Here is a 17,277-nt window from a genome sequence, read left to right as displayed (position 1 = left end):
TGATACTGTCTCGCATGACCTTCTCATAAACAAATTAGGGAAATACAACCTAGATGGAGCTATTATAAGGTGGGTGCATAACTGGCTGGAAAATCATTCCCAGAGAGTAGTTATCAGTGGTTCACAGTCATGCTGGAAGGGCATAATGAGTGGGGTCCCACAGGGATCGGTTCTGGGTCCAGTTCTGTTCAATATCTTCATCAATGATTTAGATAATGGCATAGAGAGCACACTTATAAAGTTTGCGGATGAAACCAAGCTGGGAGGGGTTGCAAGTGCTTTGGAAATGATCTGGACAAACTGGAGAAATGGTCTGAAGTAAATAGGATGAAATTCAATAAGGACAAATTCAAATTAGCCCACTTAGGAAGGAACAATCAATTGTACACCTTCAAAATGGGAAATGACTGCCTAAGAAGGCGTACTGTGGAAAGGGATCCGGGGGTCATAATGGATCACAAGCTAAATATGAGTCAACAGTGTAACGCTGTTGCAAAAAAAAGTAAACATCATTCTGGGATGTATTAGCAGGAGTATTATAAGCAAGACATAAGAAGTAATTCTTCCACTCTACTTAGTGCTGATTTGGCTGGAGTATTGTGTCCAGTTCTGGGTGCCACATTTCAGGAAGGATGTGGACAAATTGAAGGAAGTCCAGAGAAGAGTAACAAAAATGATTGAAGGTCTAGAAAACGATCTAGGAGGGAAGATTGAAAAAATTGGGTTTGTTTAGTCTGGAGAAAAGAAGACAGAGGGGACATAACAGTTTTCAAGTACATAAAAGATTGTTACAAGGAGGAGGGAGAAAATTGTTCTTCTTAACTTCTGAGGATAGGACAAGAAGCAATGGGCTTAAATTGCAGCAAGGGTGGTTTAGGTTGGACAGTAGGAAAAACTTCCTAACTCAGAGTGGTTAAGCACTGGAATAAATTGCCTAGGGAGGTTGTGGAAACTCCATCATTGGAGATTTTTAAGAGCAGGTTGGACAAACACCTGTCAGGGATGGTCTAGATAAAACTTACTCCTGCCTTGAGTGCAGGGGACTGGACTAGATGACCTCTCGAGGTCCCTTCCAGTTCTATGATTCCCCTGCCTGATGGAGTCAGCCCCTCTCTGGATACTGCTGAGTCACCTGTCAGAGATGACATATCGCCAAGACTCTTACAAATACTTGTAAAGAGCTATTTTTTGCCTTCAAAATGCACCAGAATTCTCCAAGGGTAAGGATATTTTTAACCCCCCCCCCCCAAGAAATATACCTTGCCCTGAGCCCTATTGCAAATTCGACACGCTCCTGCACAAACACACCATTTCAAATTGCACAAATTGTATTGATCAAATATGTTTGTATATTTTCCAGATCAATTAATATATAAAACTAAATTCCTTTGGCAAGTGCTGCTGCCTCCCACCTTGTTTGTAATTATGAGAGAGCACTTTTTCAAATGAGTAAATTCCATGCACCCTGGGGACTCAAGGGTAAGTGTGTTTGGGGTGCGTATCTGTGGGAGCTCTTTGTTAAAAATGGCAGCACATCACTGGCTGGAAACTCAGAGTGTTGTCGTTAAAGGCTTATAGCAACCTTTAAAAGTACATAATAACGCTGCCTTCTACTCCCTATCCACCTTCCTCCCACAGGATGGAAATTTTCACCAATGGGGGGACACAAATTAAGTCTGTCCTGTTGACTATTTTAATTCCAGTCACAGGGTCATTATTTACAATTATTGATTTGTTTCCTCTAGCACCCATAATGCAGTAGGCACTTTGCAAACATATAACAAGGCATGGTCCTCCCACCCCATGATTTTACAGACTAAGGCTCTGATTCTGCATACACACTGCTCATGTAAGTGACCCTAATGTATGTCAATGGGTCTACAACTGCGTAACTGCAGGAATAGTGCCTAAAACACAGACAGTTTTAGAGGGCAATATCTTCTCAGCCTTAACTTGGTCCTCACAGAGTATTTCGCCTTGGCTTCATTATTCAGTTAAGAATCCATGTACTCCAGAAGCTGCCAACAAAGAGTGAATGTCTTGAAAAAAGGCATCCTATGTTATAGCCACTAATGGAAGCAATAAGAAGAAATATAACATGAATCTGCTGCGTTGAGAGTAGCTGAACTTTCAGATATGTTTACTGAATATCAGACAATTCAGATATAAAACCCTGACTGGCATGAGTTTGTTGTGGACAGTTCGTATTGATACATGTGAAGGTGGTGAATACGTGCTCAGAATACTTTTGAAATACTTCAGTATGAGTGCTCTTGATTTTGTGGTTATTAGATTTCCTTGCAGTACCAAAGGAATATGTTCTTTGAAATCTAGCTGCTAGTGAGGAGGGTCATGATGATCTGAGGAGAATAAAGTTGATGGCTGAAGCATATCACTGGAAGTCAGGAGTAGAATCCAGATGTCCTCGCTTTGCCACAGACCTTGGGAAAGACATCTAGGGGGATTCCATTACACCCTTGCAAAGCCTGAGGCATTGGGCTTTAAGAAAGTGCAGAGGATACTGAGAGTGAAATTCACTCCCCTCAAACCTGGAAGAAGTGAGTGAGGCTGCTGAATACCAGGTTCCCACCAGGACTGCTATTCCTCCTATAGACTGAAGTCACAGCATCAGACCCTCAGTGGCAGTTCATAGAGTGAGCTTGTGGATCCTTCCCCAGCCCATCCCGGTTTAGGTCTTCCCCATCAGCTCAGACAGGATCATGCAGGAGACAGACCCTTTCTTATGGCTGTCCAATCCATGCGGGTATTGTTACCCAGAGTTTTGCTGAACCCAAAGCTCTTGGTAATTTTACTCTTTGCGAGGCAGTGGCAGGAAATAAATTCAGCCAATAGCTAGTTGATGCAAGCAAGCAAACAAAAGTGCTTTCACTTTAAGCTTCTACTTTATTTATTCACCAGCACTTACACACATCCACAACAGGTTAGTAGACCACCCCAAATTAACCCCAGATTCATATTTACCCAACATCTTGAAGAGGTCTGGAGTGGATTTCCAGATGCAGAGGTGGCCAGCCTTCCATCTGCAGAGGAACTGGAGAGGTGTTCAAGTGTCCACCAAGCTCAGATTTCTTTTTATATTTTAGTATTACCCATAGCTTGTTTATTTAAAACAAAAAACAAAAAAAACCTGCTGAGCGGAAGTTGTGTGGCGTTTTCCAGCCTGCTGTATGGGGTTTTCCATCAGTTAACCAGTTGTATTTCACATAGCCATAGTTAATATTGCCAGACTTTCCATCTTGCAAAACTGCATGCTCTGGCAAAAAGCTCAAGTCAGGAGGCCCCGGGGTCATGTTTAGTCCACATGGACACTCACTTCCCCCCTCCTTTCTTCGTCTGTTAGTTGTGCTAAGGCTTCAGAAATGGCCTTTCTAGCTGCTTTCAGCAATTAGCATAACAATTGGTATTCCAGCTTCAGGCAGGGGTCTAGGCATGTTCTTGGGGTATCAAAATTTCCCCCCTCCTAAAGTGCACCCATTTGGGAATACTGTTGTGCCTGCGCAGAGTCCTGCTGAAGCCAGTGGGATTCCATATGGGCATATGGGTCTGCTCACCTATTAGACTAAGTGGGGCTCCATGGGGCTGCAGGGATCAACTGGTGCAGGTCTGATCACAGAATAGGGGTCTAGATTTGTGAGGCAACTTCACTATACTATGCTTCCCCCGTTCGCCCAGGTAGTAGTGCCCCAGCAACACCTTGTTCTTTGATTAAATTACTGTATCTATGCAGGCTTATGTCCTTGTTAAAAAAAATACTTATTACAAGCTAGTTATTATAGGATGTGCTATGAAATGCTCAGTAGACAGATTTAAAAAAAATTTAGTCAGGATATTATAGCAACCTTTAAAAGTACATTTGTAAACTGGAATACATCAATTTTTTTATGAATGTGCCTGCAACATGGTAAGACATCATATAATCATATATAAACAGCAATTTCTATTAATCATTTCTAAATCATGAATAAAGTATTTATAAATGTTACCTTAAAGTATTACCAAAGTTCCTGTGACAACCATTTTATAATATATCTAAGGCCAAGCAGCATAAAATACTGCACCCCCTGAAAAGAGTTTGCATAAAATCTCTTATATTCCTTAAAGATTCATTATTCATCCCCACTAGATTAGTCACACTATTCATACAAGCTGAGGGTCACTGAGAACTAGCTCCAGTCACTGAACATAGCTTAAAAAAAACACTTTCATAATGTTCAGAGGAATGATTTCAGACAAATGAAACAAAAATACTCCAGTGTGTGTTTTTCAAACTAGATTTTTCCTATTTCTACGGCATGAATATTTCCTCTCTCTGATTGATATTGTGCTTCTCATGTTCCCAAGGAAGACTTACACCTTTTAAACTATCTACTGTAGCTAAAAGAAATATCGCTTTGCAATCTATATCAGCAGAGACAAATGTTTGCACATGATAATTAATATTAATAACCCCTGTTTGCAATACTTTCAGAAAAGTCATCAAATTCCAGGCCCAAATGAAACAATTAAGTTGGCCAGAACCAATATTACCATATTTTTCTTCAGAAACTGAAAATACAAAAATATCAACTGACGGATTTTGTCCTACAAACATCAGGAGTTACTGTGTATATAACTTACACATACTTTTTTTGTAAATGTCATCCATTTGCATTAATCCATCAACACTGACAGCTCCTCCAGTGCAATAGCATGTAGATCACACTCAGTGCAGAAACATAAATAAATTGATTAGTTCTAAAAAAGGTCCCCTTTATTTTTTTTAAACAGCAGGGATTTTCTAGTCAATTACCTTAAGTAGCCTTTAACAAATACTAAAAATGCCACATGTGCAATGAGAGAGAGCACTGATTTCTCCCTCCCTCTGTTCCCAGCAGAAATGGAACCCACACCCCAGCTGACTCTTTCCAGATTTATGCCCAGTAAAAATAATTTTCTCTTCAGTTACCAAATGGTGTCCCAAGCATCCTGTGGAGGTCAGACAGTAGTGATAATGTAGACTCAGCAAAAGAGCTGAAAATGATCCAGTGCAACCTTGGGCCTCAATCCTGCAAAGATTTACACATGTGCCTGAGTTTAGGTACTGTACTGTATGGAGTTGCAGGGTCAGAGCCTTAGTATCATCATTCTGGCAACATCATGTAACACTTCTAAATTATTCATCATAAATGTTAAATGTATTGTCAATGTTTGTTAGTTGCCTTATTTTAAGCAATGGGTTCAAGTCGCACGCTAGGTAGGAGGCTGATCCGGCAGTCCATACTCATCTGGTAGTCTTCAATCACCCAGGTAATCCTACTGAATGTCAAAATGAGATCATGGTGTGAGTGACAATTCTGTTGGTTCAAAACAGAGCCCAAGGAATCTGTTTTTAGTAGTATGGGGGGTTGTTTATTTTTATGTTTTTGTTCCCCTGAGAGCAGTAGCTATTAGCACAAGTATTAGTTAACAGGTTGCCAGATCTGTCCCTATTTCTTGAGCTAATACCAATGCTGACACTCTGGTGCCACAGTAGGATCTAACCCTGCAACCATTTAAACATCTGATCAACTTTGCTCACTTGAGTAGTTCCACAGTATTTCTAATATGCCAGTCATTGTGTTAGCTGAACACCACAGACTCAAGTTAACAACTTGCATCATGTCTAACTCTAAAGAACTGTTCTTTCTCAGTCCCCAGCTGCTTTAAGGGTTGTGTTTATAATTAGAAAAATGAGTAACTGCTGCCCTCAGACATACACAAAGGTATAAGAATGTTATACCCTAATCCTGCAAAAACTCATGTATGTGCTTAATGTTATGGATTGTGAGTAGTGCTGTTGTCTTCAGTAGGATTACTCATAGTGTGTACAATTAGGCAAATGCATAAATCTTGACAGGATAGGGGCCTTACACTGAAACATCTCTATCTTTGTTTAGTCAACACAACTTCCATTTGCAATTGTGCTCTCCTACTGTACTCTGGTCCCTACAGCACCATTTCCACTGATCCTAGCATTCTCCTCTCTCCCTCCAGTGCAGTTGCACTCTCTAATTCTAAACACACTCTTTGCTTAAAGCACATGAAGAGGTAAAGGGCCAGGTCCTCTAAGTACAAAATTAATGCAAGTTCTTAGTTTTTATCTCTGGTATCTAGAAACTATGCTGACTGGCATATTAGAAATACCATTGTTTAAAATCAGGGATATCAAATACCCAGCCTGCTTGCTTGATTTATGGAGCCAATGTGGCATATTCAAATTCTGCACACTCTAAAGGCCACATTTCAAGAGCTCAGCTCCCATTCAGGCTCCATTGAGGAGCACTTTTAAAAGTGCTCAGCACCACCAGCATGCAGCAGGAATTCTGACCTGTATTGAGGCTAGTCCATAGTCTGACATTTAGACACTGGACCATAATTAATATTGTAATGTGGACTCTTCACACCAGGAGCGATACCCCTAGTTCTGATCATTTTGTTTCTATGGGGTTGCAGAAAGGAGAAAAGTGGACTGGACCAAACAGCCCAGGCCTGTTCCTCCTTTTAGACTTGTTTACCTCCAGATATAACAGGAGCGACTCTTTCATTAATCTAAGTTATTTACATCTTTAATTACTGCAGCGTGGTGCTAGACATTGTTATTAAGGCCATATTAAAACAGCCTAATGTTAAGGTGCCTTCTCTACTCTGTTTCTTATTGTGAGTATTTTTGTCTCACATTTGAACTGGAATACAAAATAAACCCCAGGGCTCTGATCCTGCGAGGATTTATGTGTGTGTGTTCAGGCACGCCGATTTCAACCATTAACGTTAAGCACAGGTAGAGCCTTGGCTGGACTAGGGCCTGTATGACTAAATAAATCAGACATAAAACTTATCTACACCTAGGCATGCCTGGTAACCTCTATAGGGACACGGGCAGTTAACAGTAGTGTTGTATCGAGTCCCGCACCTTGTCCTCACTTCGGAACAGTCAGCAGACGGCGTCCCACTGCCGTTTACAATCCCCGTCCCGCAAAGGAGCCCGCAGCGGGGCGGCTGCTGGGCTGATACGACCGAGGGTGTAAGCCCCAGCGTCGCTTTCCCAAATGAGTCGTTGGATTGATTCTGTTGAGTATGGATCAAGCCCCATTACACTGACTGTAACTTCTTTTCTGCTCTGTGTCTGCTAACCTCTGCAGACATCTTCCCCCCACCTCCACACCCCGCGGTGTTACACGGCCCTGGGCTTTCTGAAGCGAAGTGCGCTGCAACCCTGAGCCCTACTGCGCAGGGCGAGCTCGCGGACGGATTTCGAGCCATTTGACGTCTGAAAGCAGCCCGAGGGAGGTGACTGAAGGTGTCAAGCGGGGGGCACCGTGTAGGGCTGTGCGACAGGGCGTCAGCCCCCCACAGCGGAGCGACGCCCCCAGCCTAAAGTTGTGGAGAGCGGCCTTAAAGCAAGACCAGCCCGGAGCTCTAGAGCTCGCCAGTGTAACTAACCCCCCCTCTCCTCCATTGACAACCACACTCGCGTCAGTCAGGGGGGGCAGATTTTCTTTTGAGCCCACGTGGCTACTCGGGAAGAAGAATCACCCTGGAAAACAAGAACGTGGGAACGGCCCCTGCTTGTGTTCTCCGGCCGCCACTCGGTCCCACTGCCCCTGGGGAACAGCGCGGAGCGGGCCCGTTCCCGGCTCGCCTCCAGCACTTTTTGAGCTCTCAGCTGCACGCCTGTCCCCGGGACGCTGCAGTCGCATCCATTTCAGCGCCGCCCGGCACGAGCCGGGCTACGAAGCGACTTTAAGTGACACGACACTGCTCGTGGTGCAGGGATCAAACGGGACTCGCCTAGCGCCCTGGGTAGGAATCTCTCTGCCTTCGGTGTCCCGGGACAGGGCTATTTGCTAATGGTGCAATTGATCGGCAATTTCCTGCGCTACGCGCTATTGCGGGCACGCTTCTCGGGCGCGGGTGGTGGATCGTTTGTTCCTACAAGTCACAATCTAACATCAAACAGCCTTCGCAACCCCCCCGCCCCACATTCTCGCCCAACTTTACAATGCAGCCTACTTATCAAGAATGAGGCTCGAATAAATTACACGTGTAAACAATTCCCCCCGTGACTCCTTCCAGAGAGTCAAACCTTTTGCTTTCTGCTGATTTGATTGTAATTCTTTTTCCACTGAAGCGAGACATTAATTGATTCGGAGTGAATGTAATTGTTGGCTTTTGGTTTTTGTAGTTAAAACCTGCGAAAACTAAATGTTTGTCTTTAATACACTTTTTCTATTTAAAAAAAAGCCAACGGGTTACCTTAAAATGGGCTTTTAGGTAAGGTCAGAGAAATGTGCAATTCGAGGTCAATAACTATGCCTCATTTCTCGAGTCCTTTTGATTTTATTATCGAATCCCATGTGTGGAATTTCTTAATAAACCAGATAGAGGAAAAATACCAGTTAGGAAGATCTTTGTAGCAGCGTCCAACGTTTATTGGGAGTTAGTTTGCAGATTGTCCACAGGAGACAAGTATATTAGGGATTTGCTTTGATCAATTCGGGCCACAATTTCAGAGATGTACTTTTTTATTTTAAATTCATCTCATTTGAGATTATATTTCAAACGTCTCATTAGCGGACCCTTCTCCCAACCAAGATTATTTGTTAATGATGTAATTTACTACACGGTCGCTTTCCTTTGCTATCAAAAGGTTGATTGGAATAATCAGTTATCATACCCGCTTTAGGGAACAATATTTACTTTTAATCTGCATCAAAAATATCCTGTTGGAAAATAGAAACAGTGGAACGTGTTGTCATATCTGATACAACATGCAATGCCCGTCGACTTGAATTTTTAAATACGTTTTTCTTGTCTTTGATATTTTTCCCTGGGATGTTTTTTCCCCTGCTAATGCGGCCAGATTCAGCTAGATTTTTTCTGATATTCATAAATACAGTTGGATTGGGTTGTTTGAGAAAGGGAGAGACAAACATTAGCGGCGTTCGGGTTTGTCGGGGGAAATTTCAGTGACATTTTTATAATTTAAAGCAGCTTGAAAGCAGTTTTGTAACCGATTGTAAACATGGTCGTCTTCTTTATGCAGGATTTGTGCAAAGTATGTTCCTGTTACGCTGGGACATCGATTACCAAGAAAGGTAAACAGGCTCACACTTAGGTACTCACAGGTTCTCTGTGTAACAGTTTGATTTGGTTTTCTTTATACTGTGTGAAAGAGAAGGTCAAATCTAATGATAGTTCCTTCCCAGTTCAGGACAGGTTGCAGCTGTGAACTCCAAACCCTTTCCCAGGCATTGATATTATCTGTAGGAAAATCCGTTTTCACGAAGATGATTGCTGAATAAAATATAGAGTGTATGGGAAAAGCTGGCGTGGGATCTCAAATCACGTTTATACCAGCCGGGCTAATGTTAGCAAACACAGTTTGCTCTTTAGCATCCAAAGATATAGGTGTCTGTTGGTGTTTTTACAAATCAAAGATCTTTGACGATTATATTTGTTCTTGATCTTTTGATAACCAGAGTGGCTTATTTGTTTAGATAATATATTATGTCCCTGCGCTGAGAAAATTATATTGGCGGCTCTTCTCCAGTTTAATAGGTAGTAGGAGAAAAGAGATTTTATATATACAATTTATTTAAGTCTGACTGGGGATTTGTGCTCCTTTTTCTCCCCCCTTTACTTTTCTTCTCCAGGGCACAAGCCTTTAAATGACCATAAAATTAAAAGATGTCTGTAGTTTCCATGTTAACGCACAAAATGCTGAAGGAAAACAAGTCCTTTGGGATGGGATTTATTCCACCAGCTCAGGAAACAATTTGAAATATACTCCCCGAAAAAGTGAACAGGGGTCCCCTTTGTTAAAAGCCCAGCTGAGACAGATACACATGCGTGTTTGGTAAAAAGATCAGTTCGATGAGGAGCCCTCATTGGGAGCAGGATAAAAAAAAGGAGCTTTGATTACCGAAGTTAGAAAAGCAAGGGGGCGATATAGTTACCCGAAGCCAGCAAAATCCTGCCCGGGGATATAACTTTCCTTGTTTAGGAGGGTAATTGGAGATTAAAGAGCGCAGCCTTCTCCTAAACAACATCGGGCCATTATCTGAAGGGTGGTTTGCTTTGGCAGATTCTGGTGTAATGGGATAATTAAAGAGGTGCGAGATCGCTTAAACAAACACACACTCCAACGGGATAGGGTTCGGTAGAGGGATTAGTTTTAAGGACCACTGTGTTTTACAAACAGGAAATCCGCTAGATTATTATTTGTATCCTGATTATTGCTATGGAAATGTATTTTCACACGGGGTCTAAACAACGATTAATAACTCAAAATCGGAACACAAATAAATCCCTAAACGTACAAAATTGTCACCCTTTCGGACAATTCCTTCTGGCAAGAAAATTTCGGTTTTCTAATGACTGCTTTAAATCTAAAGCCGGACCTCCTGTAACTGCGGCAGGAGCAATAATAACAATAATGCACTTAGTTTGGGTTAAATGATGTAAATATCGGCGCGGTGCTGCATTATCTCTTCCTAGTCTATTTTTCCGCAGAAGCAGGTGAAGTGCAGGGAAACCAGTTGTGGGCATTTGAGACGGAAAATTGACCAGATGTTTTAGCGACACACACACACATCCGCTGTCTTTTTTCCTTTCAGGTCACCCCTTCTTCCAGATCAGCTTTGAGTGAAATATGCGATTCAACGCTGACTTTTGTGAGTCTGCCCGTCTTCCCCTCCTTGCGAAGAAATATGAACGAAGAAGGGTGCTGTCGTTAGGTTTAAAGCGACGTGCAGTTAATGCAAAGAGCTTGCCCTTGTGTGTTTTTCCTCCAGGTGGGGGTGGGGGGAGGGTGTTCAATTTGTTGTTGTACTTCGAGGAAATCTTCAGCAGTTCCCCCCTGCCCCAACCACTTTCTCTCGCGTTTGTTCCTCAGTACTTGCCTCTTAAGTCACCTTCCAGGGTGACTCCTCAGAGGCTGCCCACTAGCATAGACGCAACACATCTGGATCTAGGCATTCGGGGGGTCACTCCTATTTCACTTGAACTTCCTTCCGGGGTTTTGGTGGTAATACAAGTCAGATATTCCAGGAAGACATCTTATGTCTTTCTATAGCTGAAACTGTGTGTGTGAGGGGGAAGTCACACACATGTATATTGGACTGAAAATTCAAATAATGTTAATACAAGAGCAGCATATTTCAACCGAGTGCCGTTAGACAGGCTAAAATATGTAGCCTGCTAGATTGTGGAAAATTCTTCCAGTGGACGTGGCTGGAAGTCCAGGGTTTAAAATCGGAGTGGATAAACCATTCAACTCCACAAGGAACAATCCTGCACTGACAAAGGGACAGACTCTCACATAGCAGAAGTTGAGGTTCTGTCAATACAGTGCAACGCACTTTCTTTTCGATGCCCTGGGGTTTAACAGAGACCCTATCCCGAGGGAGGGGAGACATGCCACCGTTCTTTTAAAATAACAACAACTGGCTGTAACAGCCACCCAAGAAGCGACTTCGAAGTTTACAATATAGCGATGGCTGGTCAGTTTTATTGGTAGTGACCCGTGTTCATAGTGTACAGATTTATCCGCACATGTGCTTGGGGTCTGGCTCAGGTACTGAGCGACCTCAGCTCACATGTCAGTAGAGGCTCAGGGTTTCCGGCACCTCGCAGGATCAGGGGAACTGGGCTTAAGGTACCGCATTTGGGAAAGGCTTAGAAATTATATGAACCTAGTAGACTTTCTTCGGACTCTCAGGAGGGAAGAGGGGACCTGGGACAGCCCTCGCGCCTGCTCTTGTTTTAGGTTGTGGAAACCTCGGCTGAACCATATTGCAGTCCCTAGCGTGTGAATGATTGACACTGCCACAATGCTGAGGTCCGGGGAAGAGATGGGGGCGCAGCAGCTGCCCTGGGGGGCGGGAAGTTTGGAGACTAGAGCCCCCAGGACTCCGAGCATGACATACCAGGGGATCCAAAAGGCAGCGTGACCAAGGCAAGACTTCCCCTCCCGGCACACTGGTGTTTTCTCTGTTTAACACAGAACAAAGGAGAGGGGGCACAGCCGCTGCTGGAGAAATCAAAGCAGGCGAGAGGTGACAATCCCACACTGTGTGAGCGTGTATCTGCCTCACACTGAGCGTGCACATTGTGTGCGTCTGTAGCTGTCTCGTGTAGTGCGCGTCCATACCGGGCCCAGCCCCCAGGGCTATGGATGATCTGAATGGGCATCACTAGACTCCTGCCTAGCTTGCCAAGCGGATGTGTAACCGCTGGAATTCTCCCCCTCTCTTTTTGCTTGCTAGTGTGTGTGTTTGGGTTTTGTTTGACCTTCTTGAGCGAAAGAAAGCGGCCCCTGTGAGCTGCTGCTGTCAGTCCTCCTCCATTCCCCCTTGATTGGTTGTTGGATCGCCAGCTAAACAGATTCATATCGATGGGTTAAAAATCCCGAAAGGAAAGTATTGAGTACTGTGGCTGCAGTTGTGTGAGACACTGAACTGCAGGTGCCATAGGTGCACTATAACCTAACCCCCTCCCACCCAAGGGCCTGCTCCTGCATCCCACTGAAATCACGCTGGGCGCTCTGCCCACGGTCCCACGGTGTTAGCTGCAAATACTTTCCACTCTAAGGACCAGAGAAGTGTCCGGTACCATCAGCAGGGTTCTCTCAGCGCCCAGCATCAGGACCGGGCCTCCTTTGATATTGACTGAGTGCAAGTGTGTGCGATTCCCCAAATCCTTGGGCGCCTGGCTAATGAAACTACATTAGCGTGTTGGTACATATTCGCGTCTGTGTGTGTGTGTACGCGCCCACTATGGACCCGGAGCGCTCAGATGTGCCAAGGACAATGGCAAGAGGAGGTTTGGATGGTGTGTGAGATGAGGGAGACTCTAGCCCAGCCCCCGCTCTATAGGTCCTTTCAACCACTTTCTCTCCCAGCCTCCTGGCTATCGCGTTGTTGTGTAGCTCAAAGTCTCGGATATTAGCACGTATCTCCCACCACCTTATTTTAAGTATCAGAGGGGTTGCCGTGTTAGTCTGGTTCTGTAGAAGCAGCAAAGAATCCTGTGGCACCTTATAGACTAACAGACGTTTTGCAGCATGAGCTTTAGTGGGTGAATGCATCCGAAGAAGTGGGTATTCACCCACAAAAGCTCATGCTGCAAAACGTCTGTTAGTCTATAAGGTGCCACAGGATTCTTTGCTACACCTTATTTTAAACCGCGCTATTTATAACGCGTTCAAAATGCCAGACCACCGCAGAAATGTGTGAGGATCTGCGGGTCTCTCTGTCTGGCTGCAGATGCGGGTGTGTGATACAGGCTGAGTTAGTGAGATCCGGAGCACCAGCCGGAGACTGTTCCAACAACCACACCCCCTCCAGGCCACCCCGGCCGCCTCCCTTTCCATTGCAAATGCTAATTGCGGTCCTTGCCTTGCGCCTCTGTCTTTGGGTCCTGCCGAAGGCGCTGCTGCACCGGCGGACACGTCACGGGGCACATTTATCCCCTCCCCTCTCCAGGCGCTTCTCGCTCGCTCCAGCCTTCGCTGAAGAATTAACCGAAGGTTCCGCTCCGGAGCCTCTGGCTGTTCCTGGCAAAGAGGAGGCGAAGCAGGAAGACATTAGTGTTTCCGTGCGTGGGAGCACCGAAGTTAGGCGTTGTGAGAGTGGGGGATTTGCCTCCGATCGCTGCTGCGTGGTGCGCGTGAAGAATGCGGCTGCCAGCTCTTGGAAAGTGAAATAACAAACCCTTATTTCTCCTGTAAGGTAGAGTCCTCGCTCTAGTCGCATGTCAGTGTGAACTAGCTCTCGCTTCGCTCCAGTTCTTTTATTTTTTTTCAATACGTGTCAAATAATAAAAATCTCTCTTTATAATATAAAGCCTTTTTTAACGAATTGCCTTGGCCAGCACTGGACTTGTTTGGATAGTGACAGCACTGAAGTGGCGTTGGTCTGGAGGAAAATGGATCCTTTAATTTAACTGTTTAGGAGAACCGGATTTAGAACACGCTGGAGCAGCGAAATCCGCTTGGTTGCTGCAGACATTATTCCCCAAATCTCAGATGAGAGGTGAACGGGGATTGTGCTGGGCAGAACTGCAGGCAAGTTCTGCACTCGTGGTCTAAAATACACACGGTTTGATACACACGTGTACGGTGAAAGCATATTTCTCCAACACTGGTTGCAAGACAAGCGGTCGCTTTTCTAGATCTGATTCAGAGGGAAATGTATGAAGGAAAAGCGAGCCTGTGGTTTTAGAGCAAGCCTACCAGGAGCTCTCTCCTCACTGGCTTTGACTTTCATTTTATGGCTGGGCTGCCTTTCCAGCTTGTCTTCTCCTCTGCACCTTGGGCTCTAGGACCAGATCCCGTTGCACTAGTTCATTAGAGGACAACAACCTTTTTTCAAAAAAAAAACCCTGCAGCCTAGTACAATGATTTTCTGCTGAGCAGTTGCTTGAAGGCTTTGTTTTTCGGAGGGGGGAGAATTGCACAGAGCAGGAAATCATTCGCTAAACAAAGAAAAAAAGGGGATATGCTCCCTGTGAACGAGAAGATCCATTTCCAGCTGCAGCCACGGTTCTGGTTCATGTAGCTCTTTCAGTCTCCGCTTTCCAAGTGCAAGATATTTGCATTGCAGAGTCAGCCCAGAACTGCATTCTCCTGACCTTCTGCGACTTGTGGCACAGAGGTGGTTTCCCACTCTCGTCTCGACCTTCTTATGTGTTGATTTTTGTTCTGTTTTTACGAAGAAAATAATCTTAACGATAAAGTCAAAGTCCATGCTTGCAGCAATCCGGAAGGATCGGGTCTAATATGCCAGTGTCATCCTCCTCATTGCCGTGCAATAGCCGCCATGAAGGAAAAGTCCAAGAATGCTGCGAAGACTAGAAGGGAAAAAGAAAATGGAGAATTCTACGAACTGGCCAAGTTGCTGCCTCTGCCTTCAGCGATCACCTCCCAGCTGGACAAGGCCTCCATCATCCGCCTCACCACCAGCTACCTGAAAATGCGAGCTGTCTTCCCAGAAGGTAAATCCCCCGGCTGCTTCCGGGGCACCTGCTGCTTCTCATAAGGCAGGAGTCTAAGGCGGGGGCTTTGCAGGGCGGCGGTGGGGGGACAGCACATATTGGGTGCAGTTTCTTAGCAGTTACAATCATCTGCGTTTCGAGGGTGCAAGGGGGTCTGAATGAGCCGTGACAGCCATTGAAATGGTTGCTGTCTGTCCTTGAAGATAGTGACTGTTTATAAATAGCCACCCCTCCCCACGCACACCCCAGGCAGTCTCTGTGAATTGTGTTTGCAATTGTAGCCTGTGCCCGAGGTGCTAAGCAGGCAGGGGGGCAGTCGCCATGAGTTTAGTCGTATTCATCAGGCTTATTTTAAAGCTCAGATAAGACCCCCGAGTTTGGAACGGGGATATTTGTAGGGCGTGTTGCGGTGCGCTGGGTCAGACAGAACCGGGAGGCGGAAAAGAAGCAGAGTTCTAGCCCAGGGCGATGGGGAAATGGTGTCAGGCAGCTGACTAAACACCAGGCAAGATCTGTGCGTGGTACAGTCTGTGATTTTGTTTTCTTTCTTTCCCTGTGTGTGTGTGTGGGGGGGGCGGTTAGAGCTGCTTAAAATTATTTTCCTAATTTAGGACGCGATAATTCAAAGTATAGAGACCAGACCTAGGCAGAATGGGGGCGGGGGGGGGGGGAATCCAGCCTACAACCAGCGAGTCAGGCACTTCGTTGATGAGGCCTAGAACCAAGAATACCTTTGGTAAAACTAGGGGCAAATTGGTGTTTTATCTTCACTCTCTCCCATTGGAGCGAGAAAGCCTGAAGATTTGGGGGATGGGTCATGTGGAAAATAGGAGAGCACAAATTCACATGAAACTCACTTGCAAGAGGTAGAGACGGAGAACTTCATGAGAGTGGCACACATTTCTGAGAATAACTCTAACAAAACGGACACCACAACAAAGGAACCTATTTAAAATACGTGTGAATAATATAAATATAATATAATTAATATCAATAAATTTGCAGGTGTGATTATAAAAAAAAAACCCAAACATAATCTCCAACCGGCCCAGAGCATGTAAAAATTGGTACCAAAAGAACTAGACATAACACTGAACACACGGGACATTACTTGGGCTTCGTTTCCGCTCTGCCACACGCATTGTCTGCTCAGTTGCAGCGCGGCTATAATTGTAGCGCGCACGCATTGTGCTAACAGTTTTAAAGCGTGGTCCCCTCGCTTTTCGCGAATTTTGATTTCACTTCTCGCTCTGTTCCTCAATTTACTGTTCATGCAGCAGCCGGGGCTCTGCCCTCAACCCCAAAGAAACAAACAGCAGCGAAATGTCAGCGCTTCCCGTACTGATGAATAGAACGGGTTGCGTTAGGTGGACTGGCGTGGCATGGTGCATCAGTCTGGAGTCCATTTGTCAGCAGGAGGATATCATTAGGTACCTAGCGCTGCGGACATCTGCTAGAAGCCTTTCCCTCCTCCTTCCCCCCGGGCCCGTTACTAATTGCATGGGAAATTGTTTTCATTCTCCGGGGGGAGAGGAGGGTATCCCCGACGGGTGTTTGTTTCTGAAAACGCAGCATTTACCAAGCTGTATGGTCTTTAAACGCTGCCCAGTCCACCTGCCTACAGGGATCCGACGCACAGAGCTCAGCATTTCTAGCCTCGCCAGCGTCTTTTGCACCCACGCCAAACCCTTTAAACGTTGGAATGAATCGGCACAGAACGGGGCTGGCTGCGAAATTAGCTGTAAAAAAAAAGTGTCATAAAAATTCGCACCCGTAAGTAGACTAATAAACCCTCTTTTGTAAACGAGCTACAGGTTCAAGATTTCATCTTTGGTTGTTAATAATCATGCCCCGCTTCTGCAAGCGTCGGGGAGGACCCTAACTCGGACCAAATCCGCAGGAGGACTTTCTTGCAAAGGGAGGCTTTGCTTGAGCCGGGACTGTAGGACGCGGCCTTTTTCAATGCAATTGAAAATCTGCTGCGAAACGAGAGATCCGGGCAAAGATCGTTGTGCGAGGCAGTTATGGGCCCCTACTCCCACTGAGCAGCGCCTTACTCCATACCGAGCGCCATTGGCTTCAATGGGATACGCAGGCCTATTCAACGTGGATAAAGATCCGAATCCGGCCCTTTGGCTCTCGCGTGTGCGCAGACCCCAGTCTGCTCGACTGAGCCTTAAACACCCTGTCTTTTAAAGGGAGAGCGAGCAATGCACATAAAACTTGAGATTTTCCCCTCGGACT

At 45.2% G+C, this 17,277-nt stretch overlaps 2 protein-coding genes across 2 annotated transcripts in view; both read left to right on the top strand.

Annotated features, from left to right (window-relative positions):
• LOC120407378 overlaps positions 1 to 12,386 on the top strand; it is a 33,771-nt gene extending 21,385 nt beyond the window's left edge. The window contains exons 4-6 of the mRNA XM_039543015.1: positions 7,236 to 7,839; positions 9,083 to 9,134; positions 10,656 to 12,386. Of these exons, the coding sequence (XP_039398949.1) occupies positions 7,236 to 7,839; positions 9,083 to 9,134; positions 10,656 to 10,687 (688 nt within the window). The 3' untranslated portion in view covers positions 10,688 to 12,386. The remainder of the gene's footprint in view (positions 1 to 7,235; positions 7,840 to 9,082; positions 9,135 to 10,655) is intronic.
• Positions 12,387 to 14,413: 2,027 nt separating this feature from the next.
• SIM2 (SIM bHLH transcription factor 2) overlaps positions 14,414 to 17,277 on the top strand; it is a 71,455-nt gene continuing 68,591 nt past the window's right edge. Inside the window, exon 1 of the mRNA XM_039514995.1 lies at positions 14,414 to 15,033. Coding sequence (XP_039370929.1) covers positions 14,859 to 15,033 — 175 coding nt within the window. The 5' untranslated portion in view covers positions 14,414 to 14,858. The remainder of the gene's footprint in view (positions 15,034 to 17,277) is intronic.

The sequence above is a fragment of the Mauremys reevesii genome, linkage group 1 (genome assembly GCF_016161935.1).
Source record: "Mauremys reevesii isolate NIE-2019 linkage group 1, ASM1616193v1, whole genome shotgun sequence".
Taxonomy (NCBI): Eukaryota; Metazoa; Chordata; order Testudines; family Geoemydidae; genus Mauremys; species Mauremys reevesii.
The sequence above is the reverse complement of the archived record's forward strand: the minus strand, read 5'-3'. Positions and strand labels throughout refer to the sequence as shown.